At 57.0% G+C, this 17336-nt stretch overlaps 1 protein-coding gene across 1 annotated transcript in view; it reads right to left on the reverse strand.

The window, feature by feature from the left end:
• Nucleotides 1-10376: 10376 nt before the first annotated feature.
• Nucleotides 10377-17336, reverse strand: part of Skor1 (SKI family transcriptional corepressor 1) — a 10784-nt gene continuing 3824 nt past the window's right edge. The window contains exons 4-11 of the mRNA XM_013518829.1: nt 16730-17335; nt 15605-15710; nt 14595-14702; nt 14034-14105; nt 12528-12602; nt 12221-12295; nt 11639-11704; nt 10377-11151 (exon numbers count right to left, since the gene is read on the reverse strand). Of these exons, the coding sequence (XP_013374283.1) occupies nt 11057-11151; nt 11639-11704; nt 12221-12295; nt 12528-12602; nt 14034-14105; nt 14595-14702; nt 15605-15710; nt 16730-17335 (1203 nt within the window). The 3' untranslated portion in view covers nt 10377-11056. The remainder of the gene's footprint in view (nt 11152-11638; nt 11705-12220; nt 12296-12527; nt 12603-14033; nt 14106-14594; nt 14703-15604; nt 15711-16729; nt 17336) is intronic.

Below are 17336 nucleotides of genomic sequence, written 5' to 3' on the forward strand. Positions count from 1 at the left end.
AGGGATCTGAGGCAAGGACAACCAATCTGTCATGTTGGCAGGAGGTTTGCTCCGGGGTACTGGAGTCCTCTAGCCAGGCCCCAGGGGCAGAGCCAGGTGAAGCCCACACCTAACCCCGGTCCCCGGGAGAGGTCCCCAGGGCCACCACTGACCCAGGGCAACACGCTCTGCGTTCTCAAAGCCCGTAAGAGCTAACCCGTGTAAGTACAGATTAAGTTCCAGTTTTTATTTAAAGATCTTAATTTCTGGACATTTATTTGAGGGATTACAGTGATGGTTTAAGCTACTTGAAGACATTACAAGTTGAAGTCTTTCCTTCACTTGGCTGCTAAAGTTTAATTCAGTCTAATTATTTCATATGGCATCGGCTATAATAGTTCCATAATTTCTAGTATATTAAGCACTTAATATGTTGTGTCACTTGAAATCACATATTAAATTCAGTAAAGTATATTTTAATGAGCGTTAAGTGGTGTGAAAATATTAATACAATGCAGTGGTTCATCTTGGTGCTCTGAAGTGGCGGGCCTGTCCCTGACACACAAATGTCTCGCTCACCAGGTGAGGGGACCGACCGCTGGCGAGCTGAGGCTCCGGCGGGAATCTGGCCACAGCGCCCTTCCTGTCTTTTCTTGTACAGCAGTTCCCGGTGAGATTTCTCACTGGGCTTCACAGCCCTCTAAAACAAGTACGGAAATCATGGCGCCCATTACAGATGTGGGGAAACTGAGGCTCAAGAACTGGAGGAGATGGGCTTCCGCTGAGCCGGGGAGGTCGTAGAGTTGCCGGGACAAAAGGATGGACTCTCTTGGCTGAAAACGGCTTCAGTCTTGCACTAGAGACTGCCCTTCCAATTACGCTCCAGAAAAGCCCTTCGGTTCCCTGGTTCCAAGAATCGCAGCACGTCAAGGGTGAAGGATGTTGAGGATCACCTCCACGGCTGTTTCCTCACTCGGCTGGGGCCCAAACAGGCCCAGGGCAGGAGGGCAGGGGAGTTGGCCAAGGTTACTGAGCTCAGGGTTGCTGATTCCTCTCACAGGCCTGCCAGCCAAGTGCCCCGTCTGCACCCCAAACCTAGACACCCACTCTAGCCCGGGCAGGCCAGAGGCAAGGGTCTCAATGAATTAAACCACAACAATGGATCTTTAATAGAGCAACGGCTCCATGTAATCATACACCAAGGGCAGGGGTTAGGACCATGGCAAGAGACCCTCTGGGCTGTCCAGGAGCCCTGGCATTATTCTCCTATTCCACCTGGGTGGAAGCTGGTCCTCAGAGTCAGGCACAGAGCACGTGCTAGCATCCTCACTGACTAGCTGTGTCCTCGGGCAGTCACCCAACCTCTGTGAGCCTAGCCTCTCCCTTCATGACACAGGGACGAGGCTCCCCCTTGAGCTTACCTCTGACGCTCAAATGACACTGGACCACAGAAGACCCTGTGCAGGTCTTAAAGGGCAGGGGATCATACAAGCTGAGTGATAGGGGGTAGTGGTCCCACAATGTCACCACCCACAGTTTAGCCAGGGCCTTCAGTAACTCAAAGCCACAGGATTGGTTTTTGTTTGTTTGTTTTATGTTTTTCTTCTGGTACCAGGAATCGAACTCAAGACCTTGCGCTTGCCAGGCGGGCGCTTTACCACTGAGCTAAATCCCCAGCCCCAAAGCCACAGGATTAAAGTCATCAGGTAAAAACAGGTACTGCTGAAGCTAAGGAACCAGAACTGGAGAATGTACCTCACTGTCTTCAAACCGTTTTGTCTCATTCACATAGTTAAGGAAGAGGTTATGTACTGTTTTTTTTGTTTTTGTATTGTTTGTTTTCAGACAAGGTCTTGCTGTGTAGCCCAGGCTGGCCTTGAACTCATGGCGATTCTCCTGCCTCAGCCTTCCAAGCGCTGGGACTATAGGCTTGTACTGGGGTTTTATACCTACCATGTACATTCCGGATTCCCAGGGACTTTCCTAGTAAACACTTTACATACTCGGCTCATCTAATATACTAGGGCCTTTCTAATCCAATTCTGCATCTCATCTTCAAACAACACAGCAAAGCGGGCAGTAGAGTCACACCCTGCAGGAGCGCAAACAGCTGGGGAAGAGGTTCGGGGCGCAAGTCTGAGCTCTAGGCATAGCAGAGGCACGGTGTGGGCTGTGCTCCACCCTCCAAACCCATGCTGGGGGCGGGGTGGGATTTGAGGTGGACCCTGGGGTGCACTAGAACTGATGTGTCCACAGCAGGGGCCACCCCAGCACAGCAAGAGCTCAGGGTACACCAGATCTCTGAGCTTGCAAGGGGAATCCTCAGAGGGGACGGCTGGCGTGGCTCCCTCTACCTCTTCTGAGCTTGCACCAGACCTCTTTGCCTGCCCCACCTCCTCCCAGCCTGACTTGGGAAAAAGTCACCCACAAAGACGTGAACTAGGTAGGAGGGTGCATCTCAAAAGAGAAGTTACAAGAACAAGGCTTCACTCAGAGCTGCCGCAAGGGATTTCAGGGGTTCAGGGTCTTCTGCAACTCAGGCCCTCTCCAGCCACCACAGTCTGTGTCCGCAGCCTTCGGAGCTTCTCCGTCAGGCCTGGGAACTCCACGCATCAATCCCGGGCAAGATCTCCGGAAGATACAATGACACTCATCTCCCGGTCCACAGAGAAGGTCCTGGTTGCCTTTCTCTGCACCCCTGCTGCCTCCTCTCCTGGTGGAGCCCTTGGCAACCCTGGGCCTCCCCCGCTGAAGGAAACGCAGTATGAAACACTGCAGGGGAAACACTACGATTCTGGGGAATCCGGAGACCTCATGTCTCCAATGCCATCTCTCCTTATGAAACAACCCATGTCTTCATTGTTCAAGATCAAATTAAAGCTGGCTCTGTCCTCTCCCACTATGGACGGTGAGGAGTCCCGCCCCTGGCAGGACTGGGCACTGGGCACCATGCCTCATCTCCTGGGGTTCGGAAGCCCAGGACACTCAGGGAAGGCGGCCCAGACTCAGGTCACCTCGGGTCTGCAGAGTAGAGAGAAGCCAAAGACTCCAACAGCCCGCAGGAGCAGAGCTGCCACTGCAGTCCCACAACTGCCAACCGGTGCCAGTCTCTCTGGAACCCACCTTTAGGGCCTGACCCCTTGAGGCCTGTGGAGTCCAGGAGTTCCCAGAAAGCCATGACCCCCTTGCTTCTCCTGTCACTGGGTCCCTCATGCGAGCTAATCTCCTCCAGCTTCGTGCCACACCTGCTCTCTCAGTCTGTTTTCTGTTGCTCCGACTAAATACCAGAGGGGGTGGTGCTTTATAAAGAAAAGAGGTTTCTTTAGTTTGAAGTTTTGGAGACAAAAAGTCCAAGACTGAATAGCCCCATCTGTTTGGCCTTTGGCGAGGACACCTGAGGTGCATAACATGGGCTACGGCATCTCAGAGGGGGTGTGCATGAGGATGGAGAAGGGGCTGGAGAGAGAAACAGACAGACAGACAGACAGACATAGTGAAAGAGGAAGCAAGACAGCAAGTCAGTCAAACTCGCTTTACAACAGCTCACTCTCAAGATAACCAGTCCAGTTCCTCAAGAGCAAGAACTCAGTCCTGGCATAAAAATGTGAGCCCCTCAGAGAAGGCAGCTGCCAGGAGCTAATCGCCTTTCACCAGATCTGACCCCTTAAGAGTCCCCCCACCTCAACACTGCTGCACTGGAGACCAAGCTTCCAGGGCATTAAGGGAGGGGAGCACCCCCCAACTTGTTCCCTCAGGGCAAGGCGAGCCCAGCAGGCCCTGGGGTCTGTACCTGGGCTGGTGTGCCTCAAGGATGACTGGTACCCTTCACCCTCCTAAAACACTGAACAGAAATAGCATTGGATTTTTACATCCTTCTAATTAAACTCTCCAGAAACACCCTTCGGTTCTCCGTTCCAAGAATCCCAGCACGTCAGGGGTGAAGGATGTTGAAGATCGTCTCCAGGGCTGTTTCCTCACTCGGCTGAGGCTCAAATGGGCCCAAGGCAGGAGGGCAGGGGAGCTGGCCAAGGAGGAATGGGAACTGGAACTCAGATCCCTCTCCTCTGCTTCACAACGAGAAAAAAAGATTAAAACAAAAAACCACTCTGGCTCAAAATAGCGTAGGCAGAAAATGGTGAACAATAACCAGGTCTGCCTCCCGCTGGTTTCCACAATAAGGCCGTTATGAACCCACGAGCTGTACCTGTCACCGGGACACGTGTGCGCAGACTGTGTCGAAAAGGCTCCCCTTCCAAATAAGTGAGTGAAACTGTGGATGCTAATTCAAGATCAGCATTATCTCCCATCCACGTTAATACGCTTTTTGGTGATTTGCAATTCCCTTTCGTAAATCTGAGGGAAACATCGCTGCCCAAATTAGCTCCTTTCGCGCAATAAAGGCCGCGTTAGCGTTCCGAGGTTTGCCTTTGCTTACTGCTTAAGGGGTCAGACAAGAAGGTGGGCAGCTGGCACCTTCGCACAGCTAAGGGGTGCAGGACTCCAGTCCCGGCAGGCCAGCCCAGGCACTGCCCCAGCGGCTGGGTGGCTTCCCCTCTCCAAGGACTGAGCCAAAGCACCGTGCAGGGCATTAAGTACCCGCCTGGTGGCTTCCACTGGAGGCCATCCGGTCCTTCGCAGCTCACTCCTGCCGAGGACCCTGTCCCAGGCCCGCCGGCTCCCTGGCAGGCAGAGGCTCCCCGCCCATAGTCACCCCTGGGGCCCCAGCGCGCACAGCGAGGGGCTCAGCGTGCTCAGTATTCGCGGAGGGAAAGCGAGCTCAGCCGTGGGGACAGGTCTAAGAGGGCAAGGACGGTTTAACCCCCAGCCGCCCGGGTTTGCTAAGGTGCAAACGGTGCAAAAGGTGCAAAGGGGCGATGACGACTCAATTAGGGAAACGCCCGGCAAGTGCACGCAAGGTCGCAGGGTGGTGACCCGCTCTGGGCCTCTTCCGCCCCTCACACCCTCGGAAATCTAGGGTGTAACGCGGACGCCCTCTTTCTTCCCGCGGGCTGAAACTGCTGGGTGCCGAGGCCGCGAACCCGCGGCCAGGGCCGCCGTAACAAGCTCCGCACTCGGAGAGTCCCCTCGGCGACCAGGGGCCGGCACGGAACCAGCGCGCGCACAGCGCACGGCGCGCACCACGTGACCGAGCGTGACTGCCGGCGCCGGCCGCGAGGCGCGCGCAGAGGTCGGGCGGAAAGAGCGCCGATTTCCCATGCTCCCTTCATTTGCATATACGGCGCACAGGAATTAGGCTGAAAAGTAGATTTAATTTAGCCTTAAGCGTAAAGACACAAGAAACAAATAGAAGTATGTGATACAGAAAAAAATCATAACTTCTAGAGCAATTTGACTTTAGAAAGCGCAAGAGCTACTCACCATAAGTGTAAAAGAATTCATATTGTGGCCTTTATATACCTCTCGAGAAAGCTTAGGAGTCGTGCTCGCTTCGGCAGCACATATACTAAAATTGGAACGATACAGAGAAGATTAGCATGGCCCCTGCGCAAGGATGACACGCAAATTCGTGAAGCGTTCCATATTTTTCCCTCTTCGCAAGATAAATAAACACCGCCCGCAGGCTCCGAGTTTTGTTTGATACGAAGGAAATCCCATCCCAGTAGATGGAATAAGGAGAGATGGAGCCTAAGCGGGGTCCGAATTTGGGGGTCTTTCCCATCTTGCTTGTGCTTCCCTCCGGACCGTCCTGAACATCGAGGCGCCTTACGACTAAGAAATGACTTTTGCTAAAGTCGGTCGATTTCAGTCCCGAAACGTGCACAACAGGACTTAGTGTAATAATACACTCGGGCCTTCCCGAGACGGGTTCGTGGGACGATAGCGACCCGCTCCTGCGTCCCTAAGTAATAATAACGCCCGCCACTTTCTCGGTATCCACCAGGCGTCCGGGCGGCACCGGTGTCACTTTCACACTGTGGACCTCGCTGCCCGGCAAGGGTCACTGCTACCTCTTCACAGGGGGCCCTGAGACCTCCAGCCACCCGGGCGAGATTATGTAACTAGTGAGGACCTGAAAGAGGGCGCCTGGCTGGCCTCATCCCAGCTCACCCAGATGCAAAGCAATCAACTTTAGTAAGATGCAGGCGGAGGGGGAGTCTCAGCAAAGTTCAGGTTTCCTATGATGACTCTGCCAATGTCCTTTAAAGTACCAACTTCTTCCCCAAAAGAAAAGTAGGGCGTCTGCCTTGCGTGTGCCTGAGCACGCCGTGGGCTCCCAGGCGCGCTCCCCGCAGCAGGGCAGGGGTGGGATGCGGCGGGGAACCACCCGCTAGGACACTGCCTGTGGCTGGCAGCCCCCGGGCGGCGTCCGGTGGACTATGATCCCTCCCAGGTGAAAGCCGAGACTAGAGTCCCTCCTCCGGGCTCCCAGAGGACCATCTCTGCTGCTGGTTTTCTCCCTTTCTCCTAAAGTCGAGGGGGTTTTTGGAAGCCACTCGGGCAATGAATTGGGTAGGTAGTTTTAAAGCTCTCCCTCCAGCGTGCATAAGAAACTCCTAGTGTGTATGGCTCCCACTCCTTCAGCGCAGGACAGGGAAGGAGACAGGAAGAGAGTATTATGGGGTAAAACAGAAGCGGAAGCCGGAGGTGGTGGCACAGGCCTCCTAGCACTTGGGAGGCTGAGGCAGGACAATCATTGGAAGTTCAAGGCCAGCCTGAACTGCATAATGAAACCCTGTCTCAAGAAAGACAATAAATGAATGAATGAATGAATAAATAATCTGTTAAATGATTAATACTTTAAAAAAATAGAGAAGCACGAGCAACGTGGTCCAAGGACTGTTCTGAGTGTTATGAAGACATGTATCACTCCTCTTGGCCTGACCATTCTCTTGGACCACGAAGTAGGAAATAGGCAATTTCTAGTCCTGGAGGATCCAAGGACTTGGCTGAATTTCCTGGCTCTGTTCTGACTTGCTGAGTGGTCGTGGGCCAGTCCTGTGCTCCTTGAGATGGACAAAGGCAGCACATGTTTACTTAAGGCCGCAAACTCTGCAACCAGACTGACAGAGGTCTCAACTGCTGATGTCAACTAAAGCGCTGGCCCTGAAAGATTCTTTCCAACCAGGGTGCTATAGATTCTTACCACTGTGTCTCCACGAAGTTCAAGGGGCCAGTGTGGACAAGGGATCATTGCGTCCTCGTTCCTGGCCGCCGGGAAAGTAGACGGCCACAGACTGGAGCCCATTTCGGGACTCTTGAATCTCAGGGCTGGAAAATGAACCCACAGGGAATGGTGATCTTACCAAACTCCGACACAGTACCGCTTCTGGTTTCCAAGGGGCTGTTCTCAGCAGCGCCTGCTCAGTTCTGGGTGCTGTTTCCCTCCTGTTACGGATGAGGGAGCTGAAGTGCTGAGAGATTTAACAATTTGCCCGACGTCACAAGACTAGTCCACAGCAGTTGAGACCTCTGTCAGTCTGGCCGCAGAGTTTTCGGCCTTAAGTAAACATGTGCTGCCTTTGGCCTGGGGAAGGGTCATAGACTGGCTAAGATTAATGCCAAGAGCGGTAGATCTGGTTCTGCATGAGTGTGTGTGTATGTGTGTGCTGAATTCAAGGCAGAAATTGTGTTTCTGCAAAGAATCAAGGCCACACTTTACAGCAGGCTCAGAGGGACTGGGTGGACAGGTATGCGGCCAGGGATTCTGCAAACCATGAAGGGGTGAGGGAGCCCCCTCTTTGGGACAGGGCTGGAATGGGAAGAAAGTTTTCCTATTGTAGGTTGACAATAATGTGACACTTGACACTTGCCCCCCAAACTAATCCTATTGATGAGGGATCGTCTTTCTGAACAGTAAGCTTGTGCTTAATTAACCTTAGGCAAATGAGCTTAATTGCTTCTCTGTGGCAGTTGTCCAGAAGCGCCTAGGGATTTCTTCCCGCAGACATTTCTAGCCCCTACGTGAACTGGCTGAGTTGGAAACCTTACACGTGGACAGTTGTGTACCTTTGGAGCACGGGGTGTTGTATCAAGGGATCACAAGAAAGGGCAAAGCAAGACCCCCAGTTATGAAGACACAGTTTGGAGGCAGGCCCACACACTCACGCTGGTCTCCGGAACGAAGTGTCATTAGAACACAGGGTTCCCTGTGTGCCCTGAGTTGGGGGTCTTCTGGGTGCTTTGGGGGACAGGTTACCCACATTGCCAGAGGAGAAGGAAGTTGGAAGCCACATACTGGTTTCTCACCGGGGAGTCAAAAACAGAGCAACATGATACTGTCCCCAAGTGCATTCCCCACTGGCTCCGACTCTCACCCCCGATTTGCTAGACAGCCGGGGATAGGGACGAGCTGTCACATCCGCATCCCAAGAAGACTCTGGAGTTCTGGAGGAATATGGTGCGGGGTAGAAGGGACTCATTTGACTGATCCCTTACCTCACACCTTGGACTCCACAGCCAGATCTCATGGAGACATCCTGGGGCGGTGCCGAACCCAGTAGCGCGAAGGAACATCCCGAGGACCTTGTGAGCCTCAGCAGTCCCTCTCAACCCGCAAGCCTTCTCCCTCGAGAGCCAAGATGCGTGCTCTGGGCCTTCGGGCGTCAGCTGTAATGCCCCAAATCAGTCGCAAGGTGGCAACGTTGTGGCGAGAAACAGACTTAAAATCCTGGGTGTTTTTCTAAAGCATATTTTCCCTATTAATGTTTCATTTAACTTAATTAGAATCTGGTAAACTAATTAAAGTAGCTACGAGCCCCGCAATCAGCAATAATTCGTATAATTATTGATAATTAGATCCATACCAATCGTTCGGTTATTAACATGGGGGGGCACTCCGAAAGGGAGGAGGAGCCCAGGAGGGTTTTTTCCAACTCTACTTTGCGGATCGGATCCGCCCACACCCAGAATCCGCAGAGGTTCCGGCCCAGATGGGGCGCCTCTTCTGGCGGGCCCCAGCTGTCTGGTGCTTTCTCCACTCGGGGAATCTGGGGAGCATTAGGTTAAGCTCCCCTGTTGGGCGTGGGCCACGGAAGGAACTTCCTGCCTGGGTGGTCCCCGCTGTGTCCATTCTGCAGAGAATGAACGTCTTGTTTCAGGGGTGCATTTATGCTTGGGGAAAGAAACGAGCCCCATCCCAGCTCCCTTTGCCCCTGGCGCGCCCTGGATCACTTCCTCTCTTGATGTCACTTTTGGGGTATGACGGGGAAGTGATCTGGTGGGTCCACTGACAGGAAAGATTCTGACGCCCCCGAGAGTTCTGCCTGGGAGAACTCGGGGCGACGCCTTAGTTTGTTCAGTTTGTCTCACCGCCAGTATTTCCTCCTGTCCTGGCTGCACGCGGCCCTCGAAATACCTTGGGAGTTGAGGTCCCACAGCCCAAGCTCAGGGAGGTCCGGGACAGGCTTCCAGGGCTGCGGGCTGCGCCCGCCCCAGCAGTCCGGAGCGCCCCCAGCACCCAGCCCCCTGCCTGCCGGCTCCGCCGCAGCCCGCGCCCCGGGCTCCTCCAGGCCGATGCCCGCCTCCAGGTCCCTGCCCGAGGGACGCGCAGAGCAAGTCTGGGGTGTCCCTGAGCAGAGCCATCGCAGCGCTGGTCCTGGGCTCAGTTTACCTCGCAGTGAGCTTGCACGACTGTCCATGGACCACGGCCCTGGAGTCATTTTATAGACACACACACACACACACACACACACACACACACACACACGGAGAAGAGTGCACCTGGACGTCCGATTAGCAGACCAGGAGGTACAATTCAGCCCCATACCCAATACCTCGCCCTTTCCTACTGCATTCCTACTTTGCGCCCCACCAAGAAAAAAAATCAGTGTTCTGCAACTTACTTCCATTATCTGCGGCCCAACTGGCAGGTGTATAGGAAACGGGTCACTGGGAGAGGCGTGCTAGGAGACCCGGGCACCCAAGGCTCCAGTGGTGCTGCAGCCCCGGGCACTCCACTTCCCCTGAGTTTCTCAAGTCAGGTGCAGCCTGGGCTCCCTCCTTTCTTTAGCAGCAGGCCAGGCAGGGGCCCAGGTCTGCCCGCCATGCTTTGCCCTGCACCCTGTCCCAGCAGCGCCTGTGCCAGCCAGCGGGGTGAAACCCAGGGTGCTGAGCAGGCCCTGTGGGCATCCACATGAGTGAACTCTGGGTCCTTACAAGAGCTTGAGGGAAGGGATGGTTGTACAGGGGACCATGAAATCCCCCCTTTTCCCCAACCGGGTCAAAGGGAGGTTCCGGGGTGGAGGAGGTGGCCCAGGGGCAAAGCTGGGTGTGCCTGGGGGGTCAGCAGAGGCCGGCTGCTGTGGACTGGAGCAAGCACAGCTCCCGCCCAGGCACAGGAGGGGGCCCCCGCGGCACCTCTGGCACAGCCTCTGCCCACTCGCCCCTCCCCGCCTCCTCCACACGCCCACCTCCGCAACCCCAAAAAGTGCCAGAGTTTTCTTTTATTAAAAACCAAAGTCACGGGTACAGGGTAGCCTCCCCCAAACAGGCTCCAGGTGGTCGCCATCTCCAGAGTCAGTTGTCGCCCTTTTAAAGTGCCGTTACATCGAGAGGTTACAACAACAACAACAAAAGTAGACAAAGCAAAAAAGGAACTTCCAAACGGGAGGGGGAGGGGGCCCGGAAGAAGAAAAAAATAACTGAGGCTCACAAACCAATGAACGCGAACGAACACCGAACCAAGAGACTCAGTACTTTTACATCCATTGCACTTAGCCACTTTGTCCTCAGGAGCAAGAGTTTCACAAGCGGACAGGGAGGGGGCGGCCGCTGCAGGGGGGTTGCTACGCTGTGTTCACGATCGGACCGAGGCTGGTGGGGGTGGGCGCGCCGCCGAGCGGTCCTCTTTGTCCCCCTTTTCCCGGGGGTCCAGTTAACCCCTTGGGTTCCGAGGCCCTGGAGTTTAACCCGGGGCAACGCGGTATTTACACTTGGAAACGAGCCAGGCCCGGGAGGAGGGCAGCCAGGCCGGGGAGCCCGGGAGGCGGGCGGGCGGGCTGTATTTACATCGGTCGGTCCGAATGGCTTGTTCCTTGCTCCGGCCCGGGCGTCGCAGCGGGTATTTACAAGAAGGAGCAGCATGGCTTGAGGGCGCACGGGCGCGGCCAGGCCGGCCCTAGGGCAACAGCGGGGGCTTGAAGGAGCAGTTGCCGGTGCAGTGGCGGGGCGTCAGCATCTTGCAGGAGAAGTGGTGCAGGGCGTCGTGGGCTTCTGGGGAGAGAGTCGCACCGGCCACGTTGGGGGCCTCGCCTGCCTCGCACAGCCGGTCCGTCCCCCTCCTCGGTCTCAGCGACCCTTTGGGCTCAGGGGTTCTCAACCCAGCGGGCCGGGAAGGAGGCAGAGAGAGACCTGGTGATTGAGAACCACCCCTGGGGTTCAGTAGCCCCATCTTACCCGAGAGGAAAATTAGGCTCAGAGAAAGAGGGACTGACCTGCCCAAGGCCAGGGGGCTCCGAAGGCAGATTTTTTGGACACCCAGAGCTCAAAAGGCTGTTCCTTCCTACCCATCGTTCTAGAATAAGCCCCCCACTACCCTCAAGCCCCACTTCCCTCTCCTCGGTTTTTGATCCAAGTAGCCCTGGCCTGCCCTCTCACAAGCTCTCCCATTCATCCATCCCACCACCCCTCATCCATTCACACATGTAGGGCCCCGGCCAGCCCCTGATACCCTTTCTGTCTTTGTTTCTCAGTTCTGCACCTTTTAATTTCTGCTGGATGGCATAGCGTGCCTTCCGCTCCTGGTCGAGTTCGTTACACAGGGTGTCTGGAAGGCAAGGACGGGCGGGCAAGTGAGGAAAAGCAGAGGGCCCCGGGGTCGGCCAGCGGGGTCACAGCTGGAGCCACATCCCACTCCCCCTCCCGCAGCCCCTCCAAGAAGACTCCTGGGAGGACGCGGGGAGGGGCACCAGCGCTCCAAACTGCAGACTGGCAGAGGGAGGAAATGGCCTGGGATGGCGCTTAAAGGCAGACGGATCTAACCAAAATTAAAGCAAACTTAGGCATTACTTCCCAGGTAATTTTACGCCTCGATTTTTAATTTAGAAACCATGGAAATTGCCGCGATAAGAAGTTCAATCACTCCACGTAATGGTGCCTGCAAGCCGTTTGCTGGGCTCGCTTGCCATTCTGAGGCTAATCAGAGTATACAAAGGATATTAAATAAAAAAATAATTGTTAAATTACCTTCAATTTAAATCCAAATGACTGAGCCAACATCGCGGCTCCTGCCAGAGGAGCGGCAGTTAGGGCCCTGCGTGCGCTCACCTGACTCCCGTCTTACCTCTGACAATTTGCAGCTGTTGCACCATTTCTTCTCGATAAGCCAATTCCCTCTTCATTTGATCCTGAAAATTATCTGTGCAAATTGATTAAGTGAGCGCTGTTACGCGCTGCCTCCTCCCCCAGTTTCACTTCCGCCTCCCTCGCATCCTCCTCCCTGCCTCCCCCCAAGTCACTCGCCTAGCTGGAAACCCAGGAAAGGAGAGTTCTGATCTCATGGGGGTCCAGGGTGGCAGCTGCCTGCACCCAGCTCCCAGAACAGGTCTGGGTGACACTGTTGAGGTGGGGTGGGGGAGGGACGGAAGTACCTTTGAGGCTCTGAAATTCTCGTTCCAGCTTCTTGCGGAGCTCCATTTGCTCCAGGAGCAGTTTTTGCAGTTCCTCTGTGAAGGGGACAGAGGAGGATGTCAGGAGCAGGGAGGTGTGAGGAATTCTAGGGACCCACTGGGAACTGAGGTCCTGGGACCCAAGTTGGGTTAGTGGCCCTCAGCATTCTGGCTTTCCATTTGCACTCAAAGGATCTGAGCAAAGTCACAGGGCTAGGGGTAGGATAACCAGGAGACTCAAATTCCTAAGGATGGAACCTATTTTGGATTTCCGGGCCCTGGTTCTGGGAAACAACCAGCCCAGCATCTGCTAAACTGTTCTAAACTGTTCCTAACTGTTCCTAACTCCCTAACCTTAGAGGATGGATGACCCTTAAAAATGTGACTTCCCTCTGCAAGGGTCAGTCCTAATCCTAATCTTGATACACATCAGGGAGAATCTGGTCAAAGCTTTGAACAACCTTCCCAGAGAAATACACATGCTAACACTTTGCCTACAATTGCAGGAGATTCGAAGACTGCCCCCTCCATGCTAAGAACCCTCATATAAAACATAAACGAGGGCTGGGGGTGTAGTGAGAGGGTGCTTGCCTAGCATGCATGAGGCCCGAGGTTCAATCCCCAGGACCATAAAACAAACAAAAACCAGTGATTTTGGAGGTAATGGCATATCCTGTAAAATCTGTAACTAAGACAGATGGGAGACCACAGAAGACCCACTAACGCTCGTCTCCCTTCTCCCCCCAATTCCACGACTGCCCATAGGCTGGCTGTGTGGACGGCTCTGTTCAGTACCCTCAGAAACCAGTTCCAGAGGGGTCCAGTTCCAGAGGCTGCCCCAACCATCTGGCTGTTAGTATTTGGAGCCTCCCCTTGGAAGGCTCCCCTGAAACACAGGTATGGAAGATGCAAAGGCAGAGTGGGACCCCAGACTCCCCCTTCCTCTGTGCTTCAAGCCACCTTCTCCCCTCGAAGGCTGAGCAGCAGTGCTGGGTGTGCCATTCTGCAAACAAGTTCCAGCCTCACTGCGATTATACATCAGTTCCTAGGGGGAGGGGTTACCCTGTAACCTCTTCCGTGGTCCCAACATACATGCCTCCTTGCCATCTTGCTCGTCCAACATAATTCTGTTTTCCAGGGAGTTTGGGGAACTCCAGATTGTCCTGCCTGATTGGCCACAGCATCAAGTTCTGAGAACCATCACTCTTTCTTACTAGCTTGTCCAAGACACACTCAGGCCTTGAAGCCCATACTTCAATAAACCTCCAGGGACTTGGTCCCCATCCACTAACTATACTTATACCTTTGTGCCAGGGTGTGTCCAGAGCATTATCTTTCTTCCCAGGGAAATAAAAACTGATTCCCTGCCCCGCCAATAACCATGGCCTTCCCACAAACCTACTCTCGGAACTATACTCTGTCCCCTCCACAGGCAGGGTCCACCTCCCTCCAGCACAGCGTACCTCCATTTCCCAGATTTAACCTCACCTCTGGCCAGGTTTTCAATGTCTTTCTCCACCAGCTGAGTTCCCGTGACATCCAAGGTGAGCCCGTCTTCCCCTGGGATGCAAGGGCAGGTGAGAGGGGGTCTGCACCCCCAGAGGCCTTGAGAGGGGAGGAGTGAACTTCCTGGGAACTGTGCCAAGCAAGGGACGGAATCCAGACCCTCTGCCCTTGGAGGAGGTGGTCAACAGGATTCCAGACCCCCCCCCCAGCTATGTTTGAGTGCAGGTGAGTGGGCCCAGGGAAGATGGGTCGTCCTTGGGAAGGAAGTGCCCTTTGACCTATTTTAGGTGGTGAGGTGGCCCTCCATTCCCTTTCCTTATACACTCTGCCCTTACCCTGAAGCGCCCCGAGCCACCGAGGACTCAGCAGCTCCGGCCTGAAAGCCCCCCTCCCCATATTTAATAGGTATCCGCTCGGACAGGAAAGAGAACTGGCAGCTGCTGGATCACGATGGAAAGTCTTGCTTGCAAGCCCCCTGAAACCTAGGCCACCCGGGTGCCAGCTTCCAGCTACGGGCGGGGCGCGAGGACCCCTTGGGCTCACCTCGGTCCGTATTCGCGGGACTTGGCTGGGAGATGCTCCTTTGGTCTGAGTAGGATTTCCTCGTTTCCAAATCATCGGCGGTCGAGTGATTGTCTTCCTTTTCCGGCTCTTTAAAGGCAATAAATCGAGTTTCAAGGAGAGGCAAAGAAACCGTGACCCCGATACTGCCAGAGCTGCCGCGGTTGGGGCGCCCAAGCCCTAATTAAAAACGTCGTGGCCGCCTCAGGTTCCCGGCTGCGCGCCCAGGCTCGCGCCCCCAGGCTTTGGGCCGGGCACCCCTCCCCCTCGCATGACAGGGTCTGCTCTTTCTCCGGGCTTCACGCCCCCTCCCCAACCCCTCGGAAGAGTGAGACGAGCTGCCGAGTCCACCAGGGACAAGCGACCTACATCGCGCGCAGATACTGGGGCACCGCGAGCGCGCGTGGCTGCCGGCTCTGTCGGGGATACTCCCGCGGAGACTGCAGCCCGGGTGGCGATCTGGGGTGGTGTTGGTGTTGGGGACACACTGTCCAGCCAGGGCTCGGCTGCCTCTGCCAGCCCGGATTTCCAAGGCCCGGGGCCCTCCTCTGCGCGCAACGTGGTCCCGGGAGCGGTGCAGCCCCCCTCCCCGCGCGTTGCACCGCAGCGGTGCCGGCGCTGCTGGGGTACCCGCGTGCGCAGCCAGCCGCCGTGCCGTCCAGTCAGACCCGGCCAGGCCACGGGGGACCCCAGGCCGCACACACTTGCTGAATAAATAAGAGGACTGCAGGAGAGGCCCGCAGTGGGTTTTAGAAGGTTCAAGGCGGTGTCTGCGCGCTATGGAGGGGGCCGCTGGGTCCTGTTTTCCGGGAACCAAATCGGGGAGTTGGGATTTTTGGTTTAGCTGCTTTTTTCTTTCCTCATTTCTCTTTCCCTTTCCCTTCCTCTCGCTGCTGTCTTTTTGCGCTCGTCCTTCCCCGCAGGCCTCGCCTGGGCCCGGCCCTCCGCCTGCGCGCCCCCGGGACAGCGGCCCGCGGCCTCGGCTGCGTTACCGTGGGCCTCGTGGGCGCAGAGGTAGGAGGCCGCGGGCCCCAAAGTCGCCGCCGCCGCCGCCGCCGCCGCGCTCTTCGCGTGCTCGTCCCTCTCGGGCGCGTACACCTGCGGCGGCCGAGAAATGACAGGCTATTAATGGGGCGCTCGGTGGCCGCCCCGCCCGCGGCCGACAGGAAGCGCCGAGGGGTGCGGAGTGGGCTGGCGCGCGGGACCCGGAGCCCGGACCGCGGTGACGCACGCGGCCCACTCTGGCGTCCTCGCCGCCGCCGTAGATGCAGGGTAATTACTGGCGCCCGCGAGCAAATTACTCCAAACACAAAGCGGCTTCCACAGCCGTTCAAAACCGCCCCCACTTTCTGCGCTCGCCCCCTTGGCGACATTCTCCCCCCCCCGCGCGCCCCCGCGCCGGTGCCCGGTGCCCGGCATAGATGACGCCTTTCACATCCGGTTAATGATTCGTGTTTTAATGAACCGAATGGAAAAGTACAGGTGTGCGCACCTACTCTCAGAACGGCCAAGGATCCCGGCCTCGGCACAGCCCGCTCCTTCAGCTCCAGCCCCGCCAACCCCAGAGCCCGCCTCGCCCCGCACGCGGCTTCCCGGCACCGGCCCTGCAGCTCCCAAGGCCGGAGTTTGAAACTGCTAGTTGGATGGGGGAGGGAGGTCCGGGGACCCCGTACGGCTGAGCACCTTGGGGGGCGACTGCCTCCTCCTCTCCCTGCCCGCTCGTCTCCCTTGGGGTTCTGATCCCCTTCTGGACAGGCGCGCTGGGGGCCGGGCCTCCCCCTCTTTCTCCTGCCAGACCCCCTTTCTGGATATCTGGCAATTTCTGCCCGTCTCCTCACTCCCATCCACGAAAACAAAGCACACCGGTTGGGGAGGCCTGAGCCCCCGCCCCTCCCCACCCCACCGCGCCTCCATCCTCCGAAGCCCCGGTCCCGGGGACCAGCGAGCCCAGCTCCAGGGCACCCGCGGCTGGGCCTGCGGAGAGCAGCCGCGCTTCTGCTCCAACGCCTGCGCGGAACGAAATCCCGGTCTCTGCCGCGGCTGGGCCCGCCCCGCGCTCTGGCCGTGCGGAGGGGTCAGCGGGGAGGCGCCCCCGGCGGGCAGCGCGCGGGGCTCACCTTGGCCGTCGCGGGGCCTCCGGGGGGCCCGCAAGGCTCTCGCAGCTCGTAGCCGCCGCTGGGCGGACTCCTTTCGGGTCTCCGCACCACCTCGTCGGCCGCCACGTCCCCGAACGCCGACCGACCCGGGGGTGGCCCGAGGCGACGCCGCGAGCGGGGACTGCCGTCGTCAGGAGAGTCTGTGGGACCGTCCCCGCCTGAGGAGGCGGCAGACGGGGGCCCAGCGGACTGGTCACAGTCCGGGCCGCCTCCCGCGCTGGGCGCACTGGGCTCAGCATCGTCCTGGGCGCCCTCCTCGTCTGGGAAGCGGTTGGACTCCACGTCCACCTCGGGCTCGTCCGCAGTGTCCACGTCGGGCGAGGCGGAATGGTAGCTGGAGCTGCCCTCGCTCAGAAAGTCCGGGCTCACGTAGCCGCCGCCAGTCCCAGTGCCGGGCCCGGGCGCACGGGCAGGAGGAGCAGGCCCCGCGCCGTAGGCCTCGCGGGCGCTGCCGTAGAGCTTGGCGATGCTCTCGGCGTCCTTGACCACTGGTCTGAAGGCCGACACGTAGGAGCCTTTGCGCGCGGGCGGAGGCGGCGGGGGCTGCAGGGGGGCCAAGGGCGGCGGG

This window comes from Chinchilla lanigera, unplaced genomic scaffold (genome assembly GCF_000276665.1).
Source record: "Chinchilla lanigera isolate Chin_1 unplaced genomic scaffold, ChiLan1.0 scaffold00049, whole genome shotgun sequence".
Classification (NCBI taxonomy): domain Eukaryota; kingdom Metazoa; phylum Chordata; class Mammalia; order Rodentia; family Chinchillidae; genus Chinchilla; species Chinchilla lanigera.